This window comes from Perca flavescens, chromosome 18 (assembly GCF_004354835.1).
Source record: "Perca flavescens isolate YP-PL-M2 chromosome 18, PFLA_1.0, whole genome shotgun sequence".
NCBI classification, from domain to species: Eukaryota; Metazoa; Chordata; class Actinopteri; order Perciformes; family Percidae; genus Perca; species Perca flavescens.
In genome coordinates, this window is record NC_041348.1 from 25,169,558 (window position 1) to 25,196,919 (window position 27,362).

At 41.0% G+C, this 27,362-nt stretch overlaps 2 protein-coding genes across 6 annotated transcripts in view; both read left to right on the forward strand.

The window, feature by feature from the left end:
- The first annotated feature begins 1,581 nt into the window (after positions 1 to 1,581).
- Positions 1,582 to 27,362, forward strand: part of LOC114573678 (dystrobrevin beta) — a 48,108-nt gene continuing 22,327 nt past the window's right edge. For 2 of the 5 annotated variants that reach the window (XM_028605969.1, XM_028605970.1), the window contains exons 1-2: positions 5,423 to 5,576; positions 7,247 to 7,298. The gene's annotated coding sequence lies outside the window, so the exon portion shown is untranslated. Of the gene's footprint in view, positions 2,021 to 5,422; positions 5,577 to 7,246; positions 7,299 to 27,362 lie in introns of those variants that run through there. The other 3 variants (XM_028605966.1, XM_028605968.1, XM_028605967.1) reach the window with 2 other exon arrangements.
- The window catches only part of LOC114573679 (uncharacterized), a 3,502-nt gene continuing 734 nt past the window's right edge, over positions 24,595 to 27,362 (forward strand). Inside the window, exons 1-6 of the mRNA XM_028605971.1 lie at positions 24,595 to 24,886; positions 25,345 to 25,416; positions 26,277 to 26,351; positions 26,498 to 26,581; positions 26,670 to 26,744; positions 26,891 to 26,974. Of these exons, the coding sequence (XP_028461772.1) occupies positions 24,733 to 24,886; positions 25,345 to 25,416; positions 26,277 to 26,351; positions 26,498 to 26,581; positions 26,670 to 26,744; positions 26,891 to 26,974 (544 nt within the window). The 5' untranslated portion in view covers positions 24,595 to 24,732. The remainder of the gene's footprint in view (positions 24,887 to 25,344; positions 25,417 to 26,276; positions 26,352 to 26,497; positions 26,582 to 26,669; positions 26,745 to 26,890; positions 26,975 to 27,362) is intronic.

Sequence of the window (27,362 nt, forward strand, 5' to 3'; positions counted from 1 at the left end):
ATATTTGTTTTTCCAAATTTGCATTTGATTGCATAAAAAGCTCTCCGAGCTTTATTACATAGTGTGTTTATGGCCAGGTTGAAACTCCCTGATGCACTAATTTCAATCCCTAAGTAATTATATGATCCCTTTTGTTCTAGTCTGGTGTTGCCCAGAGTGAAGTAGTAACTCTGTCTATTTCCTCGAGATCTGGCTCTCCTCTGAAATACCATAACACTGGTCTTTTTCAGATTGACTGTCAGTGCCCATTTCTGACAGTACTGCTCTAGGACGGACAGGCCCTGTTGTAAACCCTCTTCTGTTGGGGACAACAGAACCAGATCATCGGCATAGAGCAGGAACTTGATGTTGGAATTGTGAAGTGTGAGACCTGGGGCTGCAGATTGTTCCAACATCAATGCTAGTTCATTGATGTAAATGTTAAACAGTATTGGACTCAAACTGCATCCCTGTCTCACTCCACACCCTTGTTTAAAGAATTCTGTTCTTTTGGAGACCATTTTTACTGCACATTTATTTTCTGTGTACAGTGATTTAATAGTGTCATAGACTTTACCCCCTATACCGCTTTCAATAAGTTTATAAAAAACTCTCTCTCTCTCTCTCTCTCTGAAATGACCTGTGATTGGCAGAAGTCTAGTTTTCTCACAGACCACTTGAATTACAACATGTTGGAAGATTATTATGGAATTTTTGCCTATGAATGCCTCAAACAAATTGCCTACCACAGCTTTAAAGTACAAAAAGTAAAAGTATACTCATGCAGAATGGCAATTTCAGATTAATGTAGGCTATATTAGCCTATATTATTGAATTAAGCAGCCTACTGATACATTAATGTGTGCATCACTTTAATGTTGTTGATGTTGCTTTAATGTAAAGGTGGAGCAAATTATTAACTACTGTGTAGCTTGTGCTGTCTGGTAGATCAATATAGTCTTATCTTTATCCATAATAATACATCAGAATGTAATTGTTGATTAGCCTATATTTTGTATTATTATTCTGAATCTGCTAAATTAACTTCAACTAAAGGTATCAAATAATTTTAGTGGAGTAAAAAGTAGGCTACAATATGTCCCTCTTAATCGTACTGGAGTAGCTAAGTATCAAGTAGGCTAGCAGAAAATGTAAAGACTCAACTGAACACAAGTACCTAAGCCTAACAGTAGACTACAAGTAGGATACCTCAAAATTGTACAGTACTTGAGTAAATGTAACATACATAGTTACTTTCCACCACTATTTTTGAAGTAGTTTAGCTAAGTACAGTAACGTTAGGCCTAATATGTCGAAACTATGCAGAGTAAATGTAGCCTACTTTCCACCACTAGACTCAATGTAGTCGACTTTATAATTAAATTGTACTCAATTCGGCTATAACAATACGTGAGTAGTCTAAATGTACTTTAATGCTGTCCAATTTAACCATGTTAAAAACACTTGAAATATTAATTTATGTTAAGCTAACATGGGATTAGGCTAGCACAATAATGAAATAAAAGTTAAATTTTCCGGTCGTAGCGGTTATTGTGACGTTTAAGAGAACGTTAACTGTTGGAAGATGTAACGGTTAAAGCAACTTATAATGTAGCTAACAGAATTCAACGCAGACTTATTTGCCATGAAAAACGAGCTAGCTAATTAGTTTGTGTTACCAACCCAAAACTGTATTATTCAATGAGTAACATTAATTAGTTGTATTTGTGTCAGCGGCACACACCGCTCTGTCACCGGGGAGGGGGGCAGGACGGACCGAAGAGAGAGGAGTGACTTTCTTTCAAAAATACAGCAGCAACCGGTACAGCAGCAGCAGCGGGTATGGAGGGTGTGAAACATGGATCACTACGGAAATAAATAACGGGACCGGACGATATTATTTAAACCAAAAAAAGAGGAGGGCGCAAAACACGGCGAAAAGTTGATATTTCAAGAAAGAAGAAACTGGGTGAAGTCAGTACCACACGTTTCAGTGTTGATGTTGGTATTTGGCCACGAATACCTGCCGAAAATAGTCCCGGTGAGTAACCAGACCCCCGTTTTGCAGGGATTAAGCATAGTCACAAAGACAAAACTTCTTAGGTCTTAGCTAGTTGGTGTAGCTAAATCTGACTTTTATTGTAAAATGTAATCTGAGTTTGGTGAGTTCAAGAACACATTCATTCGGGGGAACAAGGTGAATAGGGAGTTAAACTTTTCTGCAATATGGCCGCTCAGATGTCACACAGCTTCCCAGAAGTAACGTTAGCCAACGTTAGTCAGAATTAAAATCAGCTTTGACTCAAGTCCTTTTGAAATCATGGCAGCTCAAATACCGTTGAAATACTGTAATTAACAATGTGTCTAATGCGGTGTCCCTCTCTGTCTTGTAAAGTCGAGCCCACTTTTCAAATCAAAACTACTTGGTGTTTGATTTGTAACGGTAGTGCTGCTTTTATGAGAAGAACGTTATTCCATTCAAAAATCTGGCAATTTTACGTTACCTGGCTTATTGCCAAACAAACAGGCTTTGTAGCACATAACTTAATACTTATTTGAACTCGTTACTGTCCACTGTGAAATTCGGCACACTATATGTTAAGTGGCTCTGATTAAGGCTTAGTGGCATGCATGTATGTACAATTTAAAATGCAACAAGCTGAATGGAAACAGAGGATGTCAATGTTAGGGCTGATAAATCATTTTATCTGATCAGTTGGGTGAAATGACATGGTTTAATAAATTACAATATGCTTTAATGAATCATCAGCAGTCTAATAAATCATTGTATTTGATCTGTGTGGGGTCAGCTGAACTGATTCATCACACCACAACCTGCCAGAGGGTGTTATCGGAGACGGCTTAAGCATATTCAGCTAAGGCTCTAGCAGAATGTGACAGCCCCACCCCTACACAAAAATGTTTTTAAAGCATATATAAACTGCAGCTAAAGATCAAACAGCAAATAATCGTCAAGCTCATTAACTAATTAACTAATAACTGCAATTATAGGGTAAAGTATACAGGCAGGCAGGCAGTGCATGCAGGTTGCAGACTTTTCAAAAGTGTTGCCCTGTGGAGGAAACTTAACAGAGAGGGACCCACCCACCCAAGGGTCTCTACATTTTCCCTGGTAGGTGCTTATTGTGTGCTTTGATTTAGCAGTGGGGGATTCAGTGCCGTGGGAGATCAGATTTGTTTACATTTTTAACATGACAAAACAAGAGCGCAAAACAAGAATGAACCGCCCGCTTACCTCCCCCCCACCCCACCCTGCACATGATATACATATCTCCAAACACGTTTATATAAAAAGAAAGCTTAGTATTTTATCTAAATGTACCTGCAGATCCTCTGAGGTTTCTTCATACTACCATCCCTTTCATAACATTGCACCTCAGTGTCTCCATATGGAAAGATTTTAGTTGATTTACAGTAGTGCTGAATTGTGTTGCTGTCTCCACCGTGGGTGGCGGGATAATAGTGGTTGAGGTGAAACCTATGATTAGCAGAACCGTCATTCCTATCCAGCCTCTAGTTTATATCATTTCTTGTGATTTTTAAATTATAGTGAAATTGAAGTATTCCTCATTTTCCATGTAGGAGCAGTTGGATGGACTTCAGAGCGCTCTACTCGTTTACTGTTTGGCATGTGTGATGCCTCTGATAGCTTGCAAAATAGCAGGAAAAATGGTGCAAAAGAGGTGATGAAGAGTTTAGATGAATTAGGGGACTTTTTATTTTATTTTTTATTTTTTGTCTTCCGACCTCTGAAATCTTTCTTAGAAACTTGCAAGCTGTTTGCACATATCGTAGAGTATTTCAGGTTGCAAGTTCAGTGTAAAAAAATCAAACATTTCTACTCTGTTATGCACTCTGGTTTCTTGAGGACAGTAAACACAACTTTTGCTTCCTATCTCTTTTTCTTTCTTTGTCTCTTTCACTGTCTCACTTTCTCACTCTTTCCTTCTTTCCGGCTTCTTAGTACATCTTGATTTCTCTTTGCATTTCTTCACATCTTTTTCCTGTATGCATTACTCTTTCTCTCTTTATTTTTTTTCTTTCTTTGCAATTGGCATGCCCACCTGACAGCTCTCTGGGCACACCACCCTCCCCACCCAAAAGCCAGATCTGTTCAGGTTTCAGTTCCAGACTTAAGTCTGCTTTGGTTCCAGCCACAGGTCTAGGATTCGTGGAAATGGACGTGAGAGGAATCTGATAATAGGACACACATGCTATGTTCACAAAACGTAGTACTTTCAGTAAAACAGCATTAGTTACTGTAGTGTTACTGTAGAACAGTCAGTGGGGGCATGTCCCCTAATGCTTGGTGTTATGGTTTATTTTAAACATTAGAGTCCATCTTGGGTGGTTGGGTGTTCTTTGGTACAGCTTTCTGGACCTGTGAAACCCTCCACAACAGACTCCACCATGTCTCAACTTCAGAACACACTATAACTTCTGACTTCCAGTCCTCCAAACACCCTTGGCATGCTAGCTGTCCATCTCTGATATGCAACCAGAGTTGTGCTGCTTCTGTTTTTACCTGCCTGGTGACAACCCCAGGGTCATCCCTGGTCGGTCGCGCTGTCTCTTTGGCAGCACAGGGGTCAAAGGTCAGGAGGGAGAGATGGGAGAAGCAGGAAGAGGCTTTTGCTTTCGGTTCAACCTGCTTGTAATCAATTTAGTTGAAAGTGTTTCTCTGTAGAAAAGAGGCTCTAAGAGAAGTTAAGGAATTTGTTAAAGAAGAGTAATATCAGTTAGTTGCAGCCCCACCGTCATGCAACATTTAAGTCTCGATTGATACCCAGAGAGTACCATTACACCTACTAGAAATACTTCTATACAAGCATCGTAACAGGGCTGGATTACATTGACTGGACCAAATCTGAAGAAATCTCAGCTAAAATTGTACTGCTCACCTATAGTGACAGTTTAATTGGACTCAATTTTGTCTAAAATGTTTCAGGACATTTGAGGCCGAGGCAAACCACTGGTGACGCAGTCAACTCTTCAAAATGCCCAAACTACCAAATTTCTCAAGTTTTCTGAAACCATAACTTTAAAAAAAAAATAAAAATTAATTTAGAAAGCTGCTGTGGAGCTTTCAGAGGGATTTGTCGTTCCAGCCAGCGAGCCTCATCTGTTCCGCGTGTTACAGTAAAGAGACGTTTAGAGGTTAAATGGTATTTCAGCAACGTCAGTGTCTAAAGTTGCAGTCTACTGTGTATATATATCATGTATAACACACACACACACACACACACACACACACACACACACACACACACACACACACACACACACACACACACACACACACACACACACACACACACACACACACACACACACACACACACACACACTGGTCCGGTCCTGTCAGGGCAGACAGTGAGAATAGCTAGCAGCTGCAAGTGGTAGGCTAATGTGGTCATGCAGCATGGTTTGCGTGTGGTGTGTAGAGGGTGGTACACACCCTCTTACCCCTCTTTAGTACCACCTCGCCCGCCTGATGCCCATTTCGGTCTCATATTGGTGTTCTCGCTGTGTTGCTTCTTCTGTCCAACAACACTTCAGTTTGTTGATTCGCAGCGGTGAGTCGAGTGTGTTGATACGGAATAGTTTTAAAGCCTGTAGTTTGCATGTTTCAATGTAAATCCTAAGCGTGTGTGTGCGTGTGTGTGTGTGTGTGTGTTGCACAGATGCACAGGTGCACTGGTTGGGTGGTCTGCACTGATTCGACACCCCTCCTACACACAAACACTGTTACATTATTACACACAAACATTATTACTTGAGTATGTGGATGTGCAGTACTTTTGTACAGTATAGGGCTCACTGCAGCTAATGACTATCATTAACTATATATCGATGAGTTAGACTTTAAGTTGCCAGAAAATAGTGACAAATAGGGACATTACAATTCCCAGAGCCCAAAGGGACATCTTCAATTATTAGTCAGTTTCATCAACCATGTTTTCTCAACAAATGTGGCACTGGGGGACGTTTTGAAAATACAGCTGAACATACAGCGACAGGTTGACAGTTTTCAGTGCAATGATTAAGATCACATGTGACATTTGAGGTTAGTAACCAGACACAAACTGGAACATCATATTCTTGTATCTGATCTGTCAACATGTCCTGTGATAATGTGATCGCAAACAGCACATTTTAATTTAACTATTGCTGTAAAGTATAGCGTTGTGCCACTGTTTTTTGTCTGTTTGTTGTGGCAGTTGAATCTCCATCTCTAATATAGTGAAATGTTTACTGTATGCATATATCAGTTGTTTCCATCTGTCTTGCTTGTGACACATGCTGACAGGATTTAACGGTCTGCCTCTTGCAGTTTGTCTTGATTGGTATTCAGGCAGGATGTTTGTTCATATCCAACTCTCTTTAGGTTTTCTATGCATTCACACCCATTTGTCAAAGCTCTGCATGAAATCAGCCTCCTTCATGCACCAGCAATATAATGCAAGTGCAGAGATAGCCCTTGTTTTGTGGTCATTGTATCCATGAGGCTTGAGTTAGACTGCATTTGTGGGACAATAATCAGATTCTTTGTTGTGTGTGTCATTGTGTGAATTCATTATATTTTCTTTGGTATACATTTTGTTGGCACTTTGCAGCTGTTCAGCATTGGCCATATTTTAATATATATAAAAACAGTGACTGATGATTTACAAATAGTGTTAACTTGCTTCCAGCTTTACAAGAATATTCTGTATTCAGAGCATATGTTAGGAAGTGTGACTGTAGCATTAGTAGAGTGAGTACTTTGTGCTATGTTGCAATCAGATGGCCTAGTTTTGATATCATGGTCATATTTGTAATGACTATTGGCTTATATAAAATACTACCAATAAAGTGCTTTTAAATCAGAAAAACTTGCAATACATCAGTCATAAAATGAGTTATTGATTAAACATAACGGATAAGAATGTATTATTATAGGATGTTCAGTTGTGTTTAGGTGAGCTACAATCAGGGAGGATCCTTCATCGTATCAGCAGTGATTACAGATGTCATAAATGACCAGAATTTCTTTATAACATAACAGAAAGAAAATTTTGCAAACATGTGCACAGGTCTACTGGGTGTGTAGGAGAGTGTGTAGCCCACTGCTTGTGTTTAGTGTGTGTTTATATTTGTGTGTCCTCTGCTGTCCCCAAAGAGCCTTTTGGCATTGTTTGTTGTCTACAGAATGAAAAGACTATTCAAATTGCCTTTCTCTTCTTTCTCTGTGTCCCTCTGCTAGACTCTCCTTTATTGAGGCTCCTCTGTCCTGTGTGACCCCCTGACACATAGAGGTATGACCACACACACACACACACACACACACACACACACACACACACACACACACAAACTGAAAATGTAAGCATTCAGCAATGTTTTTTAAACCCTATCTTAAGCCGAAGTTAGTGAAAGACTAAGAGTGTATCTCTGTGTGTATTCAGGGCAGCATGTGCTGTTTGTGTATTTGTTTCCGTAAAGCTCAGCAAATGTCAGCCATAATAAAACACCATGGTGCAACAGAGCAGTGTGCATCGCCACCCACAAACGGAGAGAAGCAACACACGTGCAGTCAGCTGTATACCTCTCTACTTCCGTTTCCTAGTCTGTCTCTCCCCCTTTTATACTTTACTTTCTATAGCTCACTTCAACCAACACAGCACAAAGTAACTGGAGTGTGTGGAGTTTTTTTTTACCATCGGAAATCAGGAACGCAGTTGTTTTGTGAACAGAGCTCTTTATGTCATTATCGCCTCAACTTATAATCCATATTGAGTAGGGGATGTAATGTTGCATCGTGAATCAGTTAAAAATCGATTTAAATGTGTAAAGATTACAAGCGGGTGAGATGAAAAATGAATCGCGATTCAATTTTTAAACAGCCTAGGGCAGCGGTCTTCAATGTTTTTTAAGCTAAGGACCCCTTAACTGAAAGCGAGACAGAGTAGGGACCTCCTACTACATATACTGTATAAAATGAAGTTGCATATTAAATTGGGCCTACAATAACGTGTAGGGTGGCCTAAAGCCTATATACATACTTTTTTTGTTGCATAGAATACTAAACTATTAAAATAATAATTATTGGCATGATTTCATTAATCATGTTTTGATGTTAAACAAACCGTACATGTGGCGCAGTGAATCCTTTGGATTAACTGTATTTGTGGATGGCTATCTTAGTGGCTAGCTTACCTATAGGCCAATACGCCTATTACAAATAGGCAGATTTATATTTGCTAATAATATGTTAAATTCATGTTAGGACATTTTTATTATTGAGAAAACTTTCTGACAGCTAAACGATGTGAAGTGTGTCAAAGGATTCCAGCAACGGGACGTACAACAGTCTGCAGCTAAAGACACAGAGCTGACTAGCTGCACTTGAGACACCATGCTGCCGCTGTCGGATAAACAGTTGGGAGTGTTGCGTTTGGGTCCGGCTCCGTAAGCCTGTGTTGCATTCATTGTTGTTGTAAAAATACCCTTCTGCCATCTAGTGTCTCTTCTTTTTGTCATTTAACAGCAAATGACTGGTGAAAAAATTGTTGTTATAGTTATTACATTTAAAATTTTAACCACACGGCCTTAGCAATAAACAAGCCTTTCTTTAATTTTTTATTTATTTTTTGTTATTAAAGATAAAATACTATTTCAGTTGCACTTTTGATAAGAGGACACATCTGCTGTTTTGCACAGTTTATAAAGGAATATATAATCATTTCATTCTGTAAAAAAAAAAAATCGTGAGAAAATCGTATCGTGAATTTAAAATAGGGAGTTGAGTGTATCGTTACATTTAATTTTGAGTTTTACTTCCAAAGCAGCAAAAAGTTTGTAAGCAGTGTGGTAGTAAAGTAATTACTCTGCTACCCACCCAAATCATGTAATGACTTTGGTTTAATAGCAGAAACTATTTCACAGTTGACAAAAGTTGTCAGTTGTCAAAACTACATTTGTATTTTAGCCAAATTTGTTATTTGTCAATATTTTGGTTTATGACCAAATATACCTGCAAGACGAATGACATTCCCGTCAGCCTTAGCTGAGTTTAGTGCTAAGTAGCAAACATTAGCATGCTAACATGATCAACTAAGATGATGAATATGGTTGCAAAGTCAAACAAACCAAAATAAATGAAATTCCACAGCTTTATGGTTTTCTTTTATAATTTGTCATCATCCTCCTACGCCTAGTTTAATGAGAAATGGCTCAAAGCCTACTTTTCTGTAGAAGAGGCAAATGAAGTTCTGACTTTTGACACAAAACCCATAAACCAAAAAGTCAGTAATAAGAACTGTAATAACGGTATCGAAATGAGAAACAAATAATTTTCAAACTTTTAATTGAGATTACAAGGAACGTAGCAAGGACGTTATCCTTTTTAAAACGTTGTTTAATAAAAAAAAAGTTAATTTAAGCCTAGAACTGTTGAGCATAATGATATATGTGTACTATCATATTTCACTCAGCCTATATGTTATTGTTTTGAGTGAGTTTTGGTTAGGTAGCTGTGGGTGCACCATTCATTTATGAAGCAGGGACCTGGGTAAAAGTCTGTTTTTGATTTGGACGTCACTTTCTAAAAACAATGTTTGGATCTATTTCCTGTGACCAACCTTTTGTACTCCGAGCCAGTGATTGGGAAAATGACAGCCAAGCTGTTCCTGGCCCTCTGACATAGTTGGGGGTAATTGCGGGAAGGATAATTATATCTCAGATGGTTTAAAGCTTGCACAGTTAAAATAGGAAGCAAACCTCACAGACCAAATGTTCCTCCATGTCAACTACAGACAGACAGACAGACAGACAGACAGACAGACAGACAGACAGACAGACAGACAGACAGACAGACAGACAGACCAGTGTGGTAACTAGTGAACTGGGGAGACTCTTTCTCTTTTTTTGGCTCATGTAACATACAGACAGCTCTTCTGTGAAGTTATAATGAGCGACTATAAAATGTTTCAGCAACAAACCTTTCATTGACTCGCATGCATCCACCTGTTCATCTGCCTTCCTGTATTGCTGGCTTACCTTTTTTTAGAGGTAAAGTTCACCATTTTGGGAAATGTATTCGCTTTGTTTCATCTTCAGTCTCTGTCAGAAAGCCAATAAGAGTATTTCCCCAAATGCTGAACAATTGTGACATTAGATAGTGGTAGGTAAAGATGATTCAGAATTAATCGCCAACTGTTTTAAGAATCAATTAGTTTCTCAAGCAACAAAAATCCCATTTTAAATGTGAATGTAAAACAAAAACAAATGATGACATCACTTTAAGCTTTGCGGTGGGCATTTTTCACTATTTTCTGAAATTTTACACACCAAATGATCTGTTGATTAATTGAGAAACTAATCTACAAACCGAGTTGGGAATTAGCGTATTTGTTAAGCACCAGTACACAATATAATAAGGCCTAGTCTATCTAAAACAACTGCCCAATCAGAGCTGCATAATGTCCAATATCTGCTTGGTGCTAAATATGCCCAAATGCACCATTACTTTCACCAGAGTTATTACATTACATTACATGTCATTTAGCTGACGCTTTTATCCAAAGTGACTTACAATTAAGTGCGTTCAACCTTGAAGGTGCAAACTCCAGACAAGTAGTATTAGCCTTCGGCAGAAGATGCACAGGTTTTCGGCCATCCTGATGTCAATAGGGAGCTGATTCCACCATTTATCTGTGGATTCCAGTTTTTATCAGACATGTTTGATATTTTGCAGCATGAGTGGTCAAGGTGGAACTTTACAGTCGGGTAACATGAGATGTCCTCTGACAAAGGTTGTCTAGTGTGTTTCCAGTGTCTTACTCAAGGGCACTTTGAAGGAGTGGCATAAGTTGTCAAGAGAGCACATTTGGGTTAGAATAAAGAAAGTTACACTTGACTAGCTGGTATCCGCAGCCTTAAGAGTGAATCAGCTGTATAAAGATGTACGAGAATTTTAGAGGGGGAGAGTGTCTCTGAGTGTGAGAGAGAGAATTGACGGAAAGCAGGAATCCTTCTTTTGTCTAGATGAAGCATGAAGTCTCCTGGGAAGCTTTTAAATCCTCTCTGGAATGTGTGTGTGTGTGTGTGTGTGTGTGACCACATTTAAGGAATGCAAATATTTGTGTATGTGTGTCTGTGCGTGTTTCAGTTTTGTGGGGTAGTACGACTGTTACCATGGTGACTGATATCCTGTGGTGTTTTCTTTGTCACCTGACTGGCTGACAGCTAACTTCCTTTCTCCATTTCTTCTTTCCTTTCTTCCTTCATTTTTTTTTCATCCTCCCTTCCTTTTTTCTTTCCTTCTTTCCTTCCTTATTCTTCTGTCTTTCCTTTCTTTTCTCAATGTCTTTCTTTTGCTCTTTATGTTGCTCTTTCTTTCACTCTTTCTTTTTCTCTTTAAATATGTACCCTTGTTAAGTAGTCTAAAATGCCAACCTACAGATCAGATTTCCTCAGCTGCTCTCATTAATGTGTTTATTTACTAAGCACTCAGCTTATCCTCTGGTGGCCCTGAGTTTTGACTCTGAGCTGCCTGTAGAGTGTGTGTGTGTGTGTGTGTGTGTGTGTGTGTGTGTGTGTGTGTGTGTGTTTGCATTGCTATCTTTGTGAGGCCAAGCATGAGTTTTAGACCTTTGGAGTGAGGACCTTTTTACAAAGTGAGGACATTTAGGCCGGTCCTCACTTTATTTTCACTGTAATGGCCTCCAGAGGCTGTTTTTATGCTTTTCTCAAAGTTTCAGAGAGGTCCTCAGAAAAATAGTAAAATGAGAAATTTCAAGTAGAAATTGGTGTGTGTACATTTTCTTCATACACACACTTTTGCTCTGTCACCCCCCCTATGTTACACACACGTGTACTGTATCTGAGCATTTTTTTCAGTCAGGCGCCCCCTTCAGCTTCACACAGTTACTGCACCCGAGCTACTCTGGCACAGGCGCCCCCACAGCTTCACACAGTTACTGCACCCAAGCTACTCTGCCAAACACACATTTATTGCACCTAAACTACTCTGGTTTCAGGCCTTGTTTTACTAATCTACATTTGGCCAATGACCAACAGAAGTGTTTATTATACTAAATACAGTGTAAGAAATTAATATTAAAGGTAACTGTAAGGATTGGACCAGGATTAGAAGAATTTAGGACCACAGGGAGCCCAAGGATGACCAAAGTGAAACAAAAACACATGACACTGCTGTTGATTTGTCTGCATGTAACAGTAAACCAGGTAATAAGCTAGTGGGACTCAAAGTACAAGTTACAATGTAGATATATCCACAGATTAAATTAGTAAGTAAGTAACAAACAAAAACAAACTGTGCGCATATAGAAGCATTTGATTGGCTGAATTTGAATGTAGTGGCTATTTGCCAAGGTTATCAAAAACATTTTATTTATATCTGTTAAACTATATCAACATGTGTAATATCTAATAATAAGAGAATATTTATTTCAACTGGAAGCGTATGATTTTCTAAATATTAATACAGACATTTTTTTATTGCTGATTTAACTATTCTGGGGTATATGCATGCTGTGAGACATAAATAATGCAAACTGTGTTAAACTATTTCCATCATATTTAAATAATAATATCTATTGACATAAATAAATTAAATCCTAGAGACTTAGTTTCAAATGAAGGCCTAAACATTTCTTTAGGCCTTTGACTTACTGGGAATCAAACTGCAACTAAAAAACTAGAAAATTATATTTCATCACAACACCACTTAATGTGAGCTAGTTTAGAGATTATAGAGGATGAACTGTAGTAACTATTGTAATTATCAGACTCTTCATCTAATGACATACGTTTCATGGTTTTGATTTGTCCAATACTTTTGTTGGTTTATGACAAAGTATTTTCAAAATTACATTCCCATCAGCCTCAGTTGTATTTGCTGCTGGTAGTGCTAATTAGCATGCTAACATGCTAAACTAAGAGAGCTAAAACCGTAAACATTAAACCTGGTAAACATCAGCATGTTATCCTTGTCATTGTGAGCATTTTAGCATGCTGATGTTAGCATGTATGTGTATTTATTGGTTTATTTAACAGGAACAGTGGTGATTAATAAACACTGGTATAAATGCACAAGAGTTAGCCAAGAGGCTGATTTTCATCTGTACAGGTACAGATGTTACCTTGCTCTACCTCTCATAGTACAGCCTCTTTAGAGCTGCTGTAGACTCTTAGTCTGGTTTATCTGGTACTAAATGCTTTAATCAAAAGTATACGGCCTTATATCTGCAGAGTACAGATTTGAAGTGCATCTCATTTTCTTCCATAGTTCAATTAGCTATTGTTCTTCTACACTTGCACAACTTAAGTTAATATAATTTGAGATATGAATGATGCACCCTCCTGTAGGATACAGTGACAAAAGTATAAGAATAGACATATTATTTATCCTTACAGAAAATGACTACCTTCGCCTCAGTTGTCCCCCAAACTGTTTGCTGTCCCTGCTCACATTATATGAATGCATGGAGACAGCACTGTCGCACAGGTAATAGGTCTGATGGTTAGGGGCTACTGAAGCAAGTGGCAGCTCCAGTATTTGGACAGTTAATTGTGGCATCACTTTGGACAGCCAGTGGCTGACATGTTTGCCTCCACAGAGAATTATCAGTGTCCTATATGGTGTTCCTGGTGAGTTAACTGAGTGGGACAGACTAGCAGGCCTCCCTCTCACATCCTGTGCAGACACTGAGCCTCCTCCACAGCTTTATCATTCAGTGTTGCTGTTTATTTTGCAGTAGTACTACAGTAGAACTGTAGCGATAGTTGTGAATCTTGTGTGATTTCCAACCCTGCAACTTGTAAAACAGGCCTGAGAGTCGGAGGTGAACAGCAAAATATTGTGAGGTTCTCTCCTCTGCTGCAGCTCCCACTTAATTAATGGCCCATCAGGAGGAGGGGCCGTCCCCCGCTCTCTGCCATACACACTGCAGAGAGCAGGTGACCTGCACTCAGAGAGCTTGGCCACTTTCTGCCTGGTACAATAGGCCGGTTACACACTGACTGCTTGGCGTGAGCATGGCGTTTCAGTTGTGTGTTAGTTGCGTGGCGTTTTCTTATGTCTTTCCACACCAGAAAGGTGTCTGACGCAGCGCTGCTGCTGCAAGCCTTGTCTGGACACGTGGATGTTTCCCATAAATATAAATATATACTGATCTGATTACAGCAAAGACAACGTCGGCAGTATTTTTCGGCAAAATAGGCTCCAGAATATTTTGTTCTGTATTGACAAGTGCAATATTACAAAATTGATTTTTTTTTTCAATGACATTTATATATGTGCATTTATGTCCAAACCTCGAGACTTTCAACCATGAATATGTCATTTATTAATATGCATTCGTGTCTAAACGAAATATAAACATCTTTTCCTATTCTATTTTGTCTGGAAACTCTTCCAACACGCTTGCGTGAAAAATAGGCGTTGGTTTTATTTCTAGCAGGCACGCGTTTTCGGCGCAGCTCGAGCCTCGCGTGTCATGCAGGCAGTGTACACACTCTAACCTGTTACCATGGGAGCCGAAATATAAACTGACACGCCTCGGAACAGACACGCTCACGCCACGCAGCCAGTGTGTAACCGGCCTTAATGTTGGACACTTTAAGGGTAAAGTGTTAACATAAGTGTAGAGGCTCTGGCCTCATTGCATCTCATTATACCCTGATGGCACCTGCAGCTTGTTCTTGGGATTGTATACTATAAAAATGAATAAATTGATAAATAGACATTGAACGGAGAGAAATTTAAATTAAAAGGATGAAAAATGGGTTAGACATACAAACTACAAGCTGTTCATTCATTCTTATTTCATTTTAACTAAACTTCTAAGGTTCGGCCCCTGTGTGTTCAGCGATGGAAAATAACCACACATTTACTCATGTATTCTACTTAAGTACAGTTTTGAGGTAATTACCATTCCGGTACTTTGTGCTTAAACTCTACAACAATTATAAGGGATCAACCTTTATTTACTATAATCAGTGAATAAATGATGATATACTAGTATAGATTAGGCCAAGGGACAATTAAGCTCAACCCCATGTAAAGTATATAAAATTAAGTCCACCTTTACCAGTTGCAACATTATAGAGATGAACAAATTGATCCTTCAATAATTATAATACAATAACATAATTATTCAAAAATTTGCCATGTTGCATTGTGAATACTTTTCAGACTGTAAGCATATTCAGTGCTAATACTTTTTTTTTGCTGAGGTAAAATTCTGAATATATATTTACTTGTAACTATTTATACAATGAGATATTACTCTTTTACTTAAGTAAAAGGTCTGAGTACTTCTTCAACCACTGATATTTGGTACATACAATAATATATATGGTTAAACTTTACTTTTAAGAGCGAAATTTTAATGTTACATTTCTTATTTTGCAGTAGTACTACAGTAGAACTGTAGTGATAGTTGTGAATCTTGTGTGATTTCCAACCCTGCAACCTGTAAAACAGGCCTGAGTCAGAGGTGAACAGCAGAATATTGCTCTTTGCCACACACTGCAGAGAGCTCTCTGCAGAAAGCTGCCCTTCCCCCCACCTGCAGACTAGAGCTGAAGCTCAGAGCTCAGGCATGAGACAGGAGGAGCATTAGATGGGAAGCCATTATAATATGATTATATTTAAAAGTAAGATATTATAAAGTAATATCTCATTGTATAATGAGATATTACTTTATTACTTAAGTAAAATGTCTGAGTACTTCTTCAACCACTGATATACATACAATGATATGGTTAAAATTTACTTTTAAGAGCAAAACTTTAATGTTAAAGTTCTTATTTTGCAGTGATAGTTGTGAATCTTGTGTGATTTCCAACCCTGCAGACTATAAAACAGGCCTGAGAGTCAGAGGTGAATATTGTGAGGTTCTCTTGACTGCTGCTGCTCACTTAATTAATGGCCCATCAGAGGGAGGGGCCGCCCCCCGCTCTCTGCCATACACACTGCAGAGAGCAGGTGACCTGCAGGTGACCTGCTCTCACAGGCAGCTGCCCTTCCCCCCACCTGCAGCGTGCAGTTGAATCTCAGAGCTGAACGAGAAGATACAGCAGAAGCTACCTTTTAAAAGATTGGAGCGACTCAACTAAAGAAAAGACTACTTTTAAACTGTTTCTGTGCAGGTAAGATTTTATGAACTCTTATTTTTAGCTTCCACACGTCAGTTAATGTGGTTTGTGCAAAATTATTTCGGCACATTTAGACTTTTTATTGCAGAATGGAGTTGCCAGTTGTAGTAAATTGTAACTACTAACTTAATCGTCAGGCAGTGACTTTTTGTATAACTATGTGAACATATATTAGTTTTGAGTTTTATTAGTTTTTTTTAACAACATTGCAGTGAGCCCGTGCACGTTGTGTACGAGCACCGCCGAGCCGATTTAAAGCCGACACTTTTTTTAATACGTGGGTCGTTATAACTGACGTTGTCTACTACAATTCAGACTTGTTTGAACTACAGAAATCTGTTTAGAATGATCTTAATGAATAATGCAACAAGAGTGAAGCATGTAAACTGCGTTGTTTGTTTGAATGGATCGCAAATGGATCCGAATGAAGAAATGTAAAAAAAAAACTCATTTCTCTGTGAGGGCTTCTCCCTCAGGCTTGGAGAAGTAACAAAAGTGAGCATTGAAGGCTGACTATCGTCTTTTCTGCAGCCTGCTTCATGTGTCTGTTCATTGTCCAATTCTCCGTTTTATTTGCTGCCATATGCGAGCAGCGCGCTGCACTTAGGCCGGTTACACACTGTCTGCGTGGCGTGAGCGTGTCAGCTGCGTGGCGTGTCCGTTTATATTTCAGCTCCCATGTTAACAGGTTAGAGCTTACACACTGCCGAAGTGACACTGCTCAGATGCGGCTCGAGCCATGCATGCTAGAAATAGAACCGACGCCTATTTTTCACGTGAGACGCCAGCGTTTCCAGGCCAAATAGAATAGGAAAGATGTTTGTATGTCATTTAGACACTAATGCATATTAATAAATGACATGTTGATGTTTGAAAGCCTCTAGGTTTTGATTTAAATGCATATATATATATATATATATATATATATATATATATATATATATATATATAAATGTAATAAAAAAATCGATTTTCTAATATTGAACCTGTTAATACAGAACAAAATATTCTGTAGTTTATTTTGCCGTCAATAATCACATCAGTATATATTTGTGTTTAACATGGTATTTCATCCTATCAATGGGAAACATCCATGTGTCCAGACAAGGCCAGCAGCAGCAGCAGCAGCAGCAGCAGCAGCAGCAGCAGCGCCGCGTCAGACACGTTTCTGGTGTGAAAAGACGTAGAAAACGCCACGCAGACGCCACGCTCACGCCGGACACATGGGTGTTTTCCATAAACATAAATATATTCTGATCCGATTACAGCAAAGACAACGTCTGCAGTATTGACGGCAAAAAGGCTACAGAATTCTTCGTTCTGTATTAACAGATGCCATCCATCCATCCATCCATCTTCGTCCGCTTATCCGGTGTCGGGTCGCGGGGGGAGCAGCTCCAGCAGGGGACCCCAAACTTCCCTTTCCCGAGCAACATTAACCAGCTCCGACTGGGGATCGAGGCGTTCCCAGGCCAGGTTGGAGATATAATCCCTCCACCTAGTCCTGGGTCTTCCCGAGGCCTCCTCCCAGCTGGGCGTGCCTGGAACACCTCCCTAGGGAGGCGCCCAGGGGCATCCTTACCAGATGCCCGAACCACCTCAACTGGCTCCTTTCGACGCAAGGAGCAGCGGCTCTCTCCGAGCTCCTCACGGATGACTGAGCTTCTCACCCTATCTCTAAGGGAGACGCCAGCCACCCTCCTGAGGAAACCCATTTCAGCCGCTTGTACCCTGGATCTCGTTCTTTCGGTCATGACCCAGCCTTCATGACCATAGGTGAGGGTAGGAACGAAAACTGACCGGTAGATCGAGAGCTTTGCCTTCTGGCTCAGCTCTCTTTTCGTCCACAACGGTGCGATAGATTGAATGCAATACCGCACCCGCTCGCCCGATTCTCCGACCAATCTCCCGCTCCATTGTCCCCTCACTCGCGAACAAAACCCCAAGGTACTTGAACTCCTTCACTTGGGGTAAGGACTCATTCCCTACCTGGAGAAGGCATTCCATCGGTTTCCTGCTGAGAACCATGGCCTCCGATTTAGAGGTGCTGATCCTCATCCCAACCGCTTCACACTCGGTTGCGAACCGATCCAGTGAGTGCTGAAGGTCGCAGGCCGATGATGCCATCAGGACCACATCATCTGCAAAGAGCAGCGATGAGATCCCCAGCCCACCAAACTGCAACCCCTCCCCACCCCGACTACGCCTCGATATCCTGTCCATAAATATTACAAACAGGATTGGTGACAAAGCGCAGCCCTGGCGGAGGCCAACCCTCACCTGAAACGAGTCCGACTTACTACCGAGAACCCGGACACAGCTCTCACTTTGGTCATACAGAGATTGGATGGCCCTGAGTAGAGACCCCTCACCCCATACTCCCGCAGCACCTCCCACAGTATCTCCCGGGGACCCGGTCATACGCCTTCTCCAAATCCACAAAACACATGTAGACCGGTTGGGCATACTCCCAGGCTCCCTCCAGGATCCTTGAGAGTGAAGAGCTGGTCCGTTGTTCCACGACCAGGACGGAATCCGCATTGTTCCTCCTCAACCCGAGGTTCGACTATCGGCCGAACCCTCCTTTCCAGCACCTTGGAGTAGACTTTACCAGGGAGGCTGAGAAGTGTGATACCCCTATAATTGGCACACACCCTCTGGTCCCCCTTTTAAAAAGAGGAACCACCACCCCAGTCTGCCACTCCTTTGGCACCGTCCCAGACTTCCACGCAATGTTGAAGAGGCGTGTCAACCAGGACAACCCCTCCACACCCAGAGCCTTGAGCATTTCTGGACGGATCTCATCAATCCCGGGCTTTGCCACTGTGTAGTTGTTTGACTACATCAGTGACTTCCGCCCGGAAATCGACGACAATCCCCGTTATCCTCCAGCTCTGCCTCTAACATAGAGGGCGATTAGTCGGATTCAGGAGTTCCTCAAAGTGCTCCCTCCACCGCCCTATTACCTCCTCAGTGTAGGTCAACAGTGTCCCATCCTTACTGTACCAGCTTGGATGGTTCCCCTTCCCCCTCCTGAGGTGGCGAACAGTTTTCCAGAAACACTTTGGTGCCGACCGAAAGTCCTTCTCCATGTCTTCTCCAAACTTCTCCCACACCCGCTGCTTTGCCTCTTTCACGGCAGAGGCTGCAGCCCTCGGGCCCTTCGGTACCCTGCAACTGCCTCCGGAGTCCTCCGAGATAACATATCCCGGAAGGACTCCTTCTTCAGTCGGACGGCTTCCCTGACCACTGGTGTCCACCACGGTGTTTCGTGGGTTACCGCCCCTTGAGGCACCTAAGATCCTAAGACCACAGCTCCCTCGCCGCAGCTTCAGCAATGGAAACTTTGAACATTGTCCCACGGGTTCAATGCCCCCAGCCTCCACAGGGATGCACGAAAAGCTCCGCCGGAGGTGTGAGTTGAAAGTCTGTCGGACAGGGGCCTCCTCCAGACGTTCCCAATTTACCCGCACTACACGTTTGGGCTTACCAGGTCTGTCCAGAGTCTTCCCCCACCCCTGACCCAACTCACCACCAGATGGTGATCGGTTGACAGCTCTGCCCCTCTCTTCACCCGAAAGTGTCCAAAACATACGGCCTCAGATCAGATGAAACGATTATGAAATCGATCATTGACCTTCGGCCTAGGGTGCTCTGGTACCAGGTACACTTATGAGCATCCCTATGTTCGAACATGGTGTTCGTTATAGACAATCCATGACTAGCACAGAAGTCCAACAACAAACAACCACTCTGGTTTAGATCAGGGAGGCCGTTCCTCCCAATCACGCCTCTCCAGGTGTCTCCATCATTGCCCACGTGTGCGTTGAAGTCCCCCAGCAGAACAATGGAGTCCCCACTGGAGCCCCATGCAGGACTCCAGTCAAGGTCTCCAAGAAGGCCGAATACTCCGAACTCCTGTTTGGTGCATATGCACAAACAACAGTCAGAGTTTTCCCCCCACAACCCGCAGGCGTGGGGAGGCGACCCTCTCGTCCACCGGGTAAACTCCAACACAGCGGCGCTCAGCCGGGGCTTGTGAGTATCCCCACACCCGCCCGGGCGCCTCACACCCTGGGCAACTCCGGAGAAGAAAAGAGTCCAACCCCTATCCAGGAGTATGGTTCCAGAACCGAGACTGTGCGTAGAGGTAAGCCCCACCAGATCTAACGGTAGCGCTCCACCTCCCGCACCAGTTCCGGCTCCTTCCCCCACAGAGAGGTGACGCGTTCCACGCCCCCAGAGCCAGCGTCTGCCGCCCGGGTCTGGTCCGCCGAGGCCCCTGACCTTCACTGCCACCCATGTGGCATCGCACCCGACCCCAACGGTTCCTCCCACAGGTGGTGGGCCCATGGGCTGGAGAGATGGGAGCCACGTAGCTTGTTCGGGCTGTGCCCGGCCGGGCTCCGTGGCAAACCCGGCCACCAGGCGCTCGCCGACGAGCCCGCCCGTCTGGGCCTGGCTCCAGGCGGGGCCCGGGCTTCTCCGGGCAGGGTCACTCCATCTCTACCTTGCTTCTTCATTGGGGTTTTTGAACCATTCTTTGTCTGGCCCCTCACCTGAGACCACTTTGCCTTGGGAGACCCTACCAGGAGCACAAAGCTCCAGACAACACAGCCCTCAGGTTCACAGAGACACACAAACCTCTCCACCACGATAAGGTGATGGTTCACGGAGAAGTTAACAGATGCAATATTAGAAAATATATATTTTTTTTAAATTACATTTATATATTTGCATTTATATCAAAACCTAGAGGCTTTCAATCATCATGTCATTTATTAATATGTATTTGTGTCTAAATTACATAAAACATATTTTCCTATTCTATGTTGCTGGAAATGCTTCCAACACGCTTGCGTGAAAAATAGGCGTTGGTTCTATTTCTAGCATGCTGCTTGAGCCGCGAGCTCAAGCCGCACCCGAGATGTGCGTCTCACGCAGGCAGTGTGTAAGCTCTAACTTGTTAACGTGGGAGCCGAAATATAAATGGACACGCCACGCAGCTGTCAAGCTCACGCAACACATCCAGTGTGTAACCGGCCTTAATGCACTCGACAAAGCCGACACATATGTTGTCACTGTCCACAACTTGTTCAAAACCGTTCCATACCTCTGACTTTCCTCCAAACTTGCTCAAAGTTAATTTTCCTGTCTTTCTTTGGACTAAATATAGGTAAAATTTCTGATTATGGCATAGCTTTCTCCCCACCCAGTTAGGCTAATAAAGTAATGATTAAAAACACACAAATGCTTGATCAAGGGCCCGGACGGCCTTAGGATAGTTATGGAAAATAACGGCCCACAATGTTTTTACGTGCTAAAACATGCTATAGTCGTTAATATCTTAATGAGATTTTGGGGATGTCACTGATATTTTTGGGGGGAGTGTAATGCAACTATTGTGGCAGCAAAGTTTAGTCTCAATTGTAAAATACTTGAGTTCAAATGTAGTTGTAAGACACTACAGCAGAGAGGTACACTTTAGAAACTACACTGCAGTTAATGCTTAACAGTCTGTTTTTATTTTGAATCCAAAGTAGCTGTAGCTGTGCTCTCATGGCTTGTTTGTAAAGTTTTCAATCTTCTTTTTGGTTTTAGGTCCAGAAGTTGATGGCTGTGAGAAAAACACAGGTATGTGCATTTATAAAATCTTTATTCTATCCTGATGTAGACTTTTCAATAGAACAGTTGGTAATAGTTTAATTCAATGTTAAAAGACTCTGGAATCGTAGATTAGGGTTAGGCTGCTCATTCTGTACTCACAGACGTATGAATGAAGGCAGTTAATATTTTAATTTGTGGGTATTTGTGATATTATAAATGTGGTACATAAAGTAAAAGTATAGAAATAAAAGATTAATATGCACAAATATGCACTGAGAATGGTTTTCTTATCTAATTGTAGCACATTGAATTGCAATATACTTAAGTTTCTTAGCCCTATTATTATTTACGCTAGTATTACTATTTTCTGGAAAACCCTCAGCACCCATCACCACTTATATACAACATCATAAATGACTGTAATGTCCAAGTAACCCTAACACTGGATCACAAAACTGCAAGGTGAAAGGATCAATGTCATGTCTTCTCTGGAGATTTTCAGATACATTATGGTGGGGATTTGTGAAAATGTCAGCTCAAGTTTTAAACAATAGAGGTCATAAGTCAATTTCATGGTAATATTTGAGGGGATAGTTTTATGGCACTTATTCGTACAGCCAAATGAATTCAATTATAGAGCAGTTTCACTGTGCTAGATGAATTAATACTAAATAAAAATAGCAGGCTTATTATATTTTTATGTAGCTTATTTACAGTTCTGAAAACCCATTGTTTAAGTGTTGATGGTGTTTAGTGAGGTTTGTCTTCTGACTGTGGTTGAAGGAAGTTAGTCGTACACTCGTAGCTAATGTTTTGGCATGATATTTTCTTACGTCTTCTGACTGTGTCTGATAACATTGTGTGTTACATGGATTCAAGGTTTTCTAAACAAAAGTTATCATCAAAAGATGGAGCAAATCCGACCTTTCACGAGTTGCGGAGCACAATGTTCCATACCATGTATTATGGTATGAAAGGTAAAGCCATTTCTCCATTCTGAGCTGAGGTAGACACGTTGAATTTCAGCCTGCATGCACGTTTCGTAGCCTAAAACAGAGCGGCTTATATCGGTAGAGAGAGCAAACTGCCGAGTGACCGAGTCGCCCTCTGGGCTCTCTGTCTGCTCAGCTGCTAGACGGGCTGCACTCGGGCTGCAACATGTAAGTTAAAAGCCAATGTTTTTTTTGGGGGTAACTCCATTCACTTTACCGGCAGTATTGACAACAGATAAAGCCACCGTGTCTTGTGAAGCACTAGCTTGTTGTTTTATTGTTCACTTTTAACTCACTTTATATCATCTTTCCTCTCTTTTCCTCACAGCTGTACTCTACTCTCTGTTACCGCTTGCTCTCCTTGTGCGACCACACAGGCACTGACTTAAGGCACCCTGCCATTCTCGCTCTAACTTGCGCTACTCTTGTAATGGGGTATACCGCGCTAACGCGGGAATTTCTTGCTTTTCAACCGCGGTAGAAAAAAATACATACCGCCCCAGCCCTAACTGTGACAAGCCTTTTTTTCAACACGAGTAAAAATCCTGATTTTAAACAAAAACAGTATGCTTGACATCTGCCTTTTACAAATACTTGGAAAAGGCAGAATTTTTTTTTCTCAAGTGTTAAATATGATTTCAGTGGTACAGTCCATTTTCAAGATAATGGTAGCATGGCTCTGTAAAGTTGGACTTGAAAGTGAATGTGATGTCTTTCTCATGATTATGCTTTTTACTTACAGTTGGACTGTGTCTTTGAGGAGTCAGGAAGTGATTCCTCTGGGTCTGAATTATGCAGCCACACCGGATTGGACCCAGATTACAAGCTACCTCTGAATGCATCATCATCCAGTGATGATGAAGATTTGAAAAGCCCAGGCAAAGCTAAGAAATTGTCCCGTAAAGAAGAGTTCAAAGGTACAGACACAAGTTCAAGTGAAGATGGAGATCCGCAAGTAGGCAAAATCACCATTGGGAAAAAAAAGAACACAAAAACGTATGCGAAAATACAAAATAAAGAACAAAAGAGGACCAAAAAAGATAAAGTGACTGTAACCGGGACTGTAAAAACTTGTACAAAAAGAGAAGACAACAAACGTGCACCATCAAAATTTCAGCTTGTTGTCAGTGCAGTAAACCGGCTTACCGAGTTTAGTCCATGCAAAAATGAGTATGGGAAACTTTCAACAGCTGTTAAAATTGGATTCTGTCTTAAAGGAGCTGCAGAGGTACAGATTGGCCAGGCTCTTATGCATGATGATGATCAGGCAGAGAAGAAGGCAAAAAGTTCTTGGAACCTTTGGAACGAAACTGGAGAAACAATGTTTCTGTCAGTGCTCACCAAACTATCCAAGAAAAGAGATGGAATAAAAAAGAGGACATCCCCCTCACCAAAAATGTGATTGTGCTGAGGGATCATCTCAGGATGGTAGAAGACAAAGCAAGAGGGGAATTGAGGCAACAGCTGAGTTTAACAGCATACAAGACACTAAATGAGACCGTACTAGCACAGGTCATCGTCTTCAACAAGCGACGTGAAGGGGAAGCATCACGCTTGACACTTGAAGCCTACAAGAAAGGAAGCACAAATCCCATAAACGAGGCCATTTATGTAACCCTGTCACCACTGGAGAAAGAGCTGAGCAAGCGTTTAACTCTCATAGAAGTACGCGGGAAAAAAGGGAGAAAGGTACCTGTTTTCTTGACCGACAAAATGAGGGAGTCCATAGACTTGTTGATTAAAAGGAGAGATGAAGCTGGTGTTCTTGCTGAAAATCCCTATCTCTTTGCAAGACCCGGTGTGATGACGCCTTTTACGAGGGTGTGACTGTCTGCAAAAATATGCAGAGAAAAGCGGAGCAGAAAACCCTGATCTCCTGAGGTCAACTAAATTAAGAAAACAGGTTGCCACACTCTGCCAACTGCTGGATCTGAGTGAACAAGAGCTAGAACAAGTTGCAAGGTTCATGGGGCATGACCTCAGAGTCCACCGTGACTTTTACAGACAGACAGACAAAACATTTCAAATTGCCAAGATAAGCAAGCTTCTATTTGCAATGGAACAAGGCGCCTCCACCTTCAAGGGAAAGAACCTTGATACAATTGATCCTTCTGTCTGTGGTATGTATGCACGGTTACAGATATCATAATTAATAGAAACATTTTCAGGAAAACCACAGACTCATAGCTATACCTTATGTGCAGGTTACGTTCACTGCTACCATTAGTGTGTAACTTTCTGACTAATTGTCCGTTAGAACTAAATTTTTCAGTGATGTTTATATATGCAGTCAGTGTTTAAAAAGACCAAACAAAATTAGCAAAGTGTCACTGTGTTATATATTACTAAATGGATTTTTTTTTTTTTTTTTTTTGTGAAAATGTTTGGAAACCTTTGGTTTGTAACTTCTCTGGTTGTGGGATTGCATGGTATAGTGAAAAAAGTGTAAGGTTATCAGTTCAGACACATGAGTAGATCTAGAGTAGTATTTGTACAAACTCTTTTAATTAACATAAATCGTTGTACTAAGATTGTTGAATACTGAGCACTAATATCTGACCGTGGTTATCTTTCATAGGTACATGTCCCACGTCGACTTCTGAGAGTGTCCCACAGAGAGAAAGGAAACAAGTTAACGAGGTGGATGAAGGTATGTTTTTAAAAGTAAAAAAGCGCAGTGCATTTTAAACCGGTTTATATTAGAGCTGCAATAATTGTTTATTTGTACTATTATTTCAATTAAACTAATTAATCTTTAATTTCTAACCAACAATGGATTTGTTAGTTCTACCTATCTTAGTTCTACATTCTCAAATGTGAGAATTACTCTTTTATATAATTTTAAAATGAATATCTTTGTGTTATAATTCAAGTCTTTGACTATTTTCTGACAATAAGGGACAGATGAATCAATATTGAAAATAATTGTTGGTTGCAGCCGTAGTCTACACTCAGTATCCACCTTTATTACTTGCACCTGTACAATCTACAGCAGTCCAACACAACAGCCCTGCCCTAATTTATTTTTGACAGTCATAAATATGTCAATTCACATGCTTATTATTGAAATTATAATCAAAGGTGGTGTTGTAGTGGACTCCATTATATCAAAAAGGTGTTTCTATTTTTTGTCCTCCATATTTACATACATGAGGTGGTCAGAATGTTAGGAATACCTCTAAATGTAACTCAGTTCAGTACATTATCTCTAACTATGACCGCAGTGCTACACAGGATTGAATTAACACCTCCATGACAGTGTCAACAAAAACCGAATATTACAGGCATCATAATAGACTTTACAGGAAAGAACGGTTGAATTTGATTATATGTGTGTGTGTGTGTATAAACATTGACCTGAAAAGTGACACCAGTACATACCCACTGGTGTAAACTCACATGTCAATAATTTCTATCGCCTTGCAGATACAGCTAAATGCTTTTACTGGGTCTTTCTTTCATACACTGCATAGGATAAGGTGTCACTTTTAGCTTGCTTTTGTTTTTCAGATGGAGGTTCTGACTTCTTCTCCCCCAAAAGGAGACTGGAGCCCCTCAGTAAAGATGGGAGTTCAGGTGTAGATGGTGAGTTAAATGGTGTTAATTATGAAATTTATAAAAACTCCTGCGTTTTGACAAATTATAGTATGATAGTAATGAACCCTGAATATCCATTATACCTGAGATTTCACTAACTAACGGGTGCCAATGTTTGTCTGTTACTGTTGTAGATCAGAGTCCAGGAAAAAGCCTGGTGCTGAGGCCCTCACAGAAGAAGAAAAGATGTAAAAAGTCCAAGACAGTGGAAGCAATGGGTAAGTGCTTTAAAATGCTTTTACTGGGTCCTTCTTTCATACACTGCATAGGATAAGGTGTCACTTTTAGCTTGCTCTTGTTTTTCAGATGGAGATTCTGACCTCTTCTCCCCCAAAAGGAGACTGGAGCCCCTCAGTGAGGATGGGAGTACAGGTGTAGATGGTGAGTTAAATGGTGTTAATTATGAAATTTACAAAAACTCCTGCGTTTTGACAAATTATAGTATGATAGTAATGAACCCTGAATATCCATTATACCTGAGATTTCACTAACTAACGGGTGCCAATGTTTGTCTGTTACTGTTGTAGATCAGAGTCCAGGAAAAAGCCTGGTGCTGAGGCCCTCACAGAAGAAGAAAAGATGTAAAAAGTCCAAAACAGTGGAAGCAATGGGTAAGTGCTTTAAAACTGGACAAAAAAAGGTGTATATACAGTCCAGACAACAAGTATTTGGACAGTTGGACTTTTTGTGTTCTTCGACACAAATAAAGTGCTAAGTCTCAGTTTTTATTTAAATAGGTTTGCATCAATATAAAGAACTGTGTGCGAGACGTAGCCCTTGTAACACATAATGACCAAAGGTTCGAGGTCCAAAAGTAATTGGACCGATGAACATCAAGTCTAACAAATTCATCATATTTAATATTTGTAGTCAATGACTGTCTGAAGTCTTCAACCCATAGACAGCAGCAGACTACAGGTTATGGTCATGAAGTCGTATCTTGATCATTGACAATGAAACGTGTACGCTTTCATCCTGGGGAGCATTCTGAACTTGCTG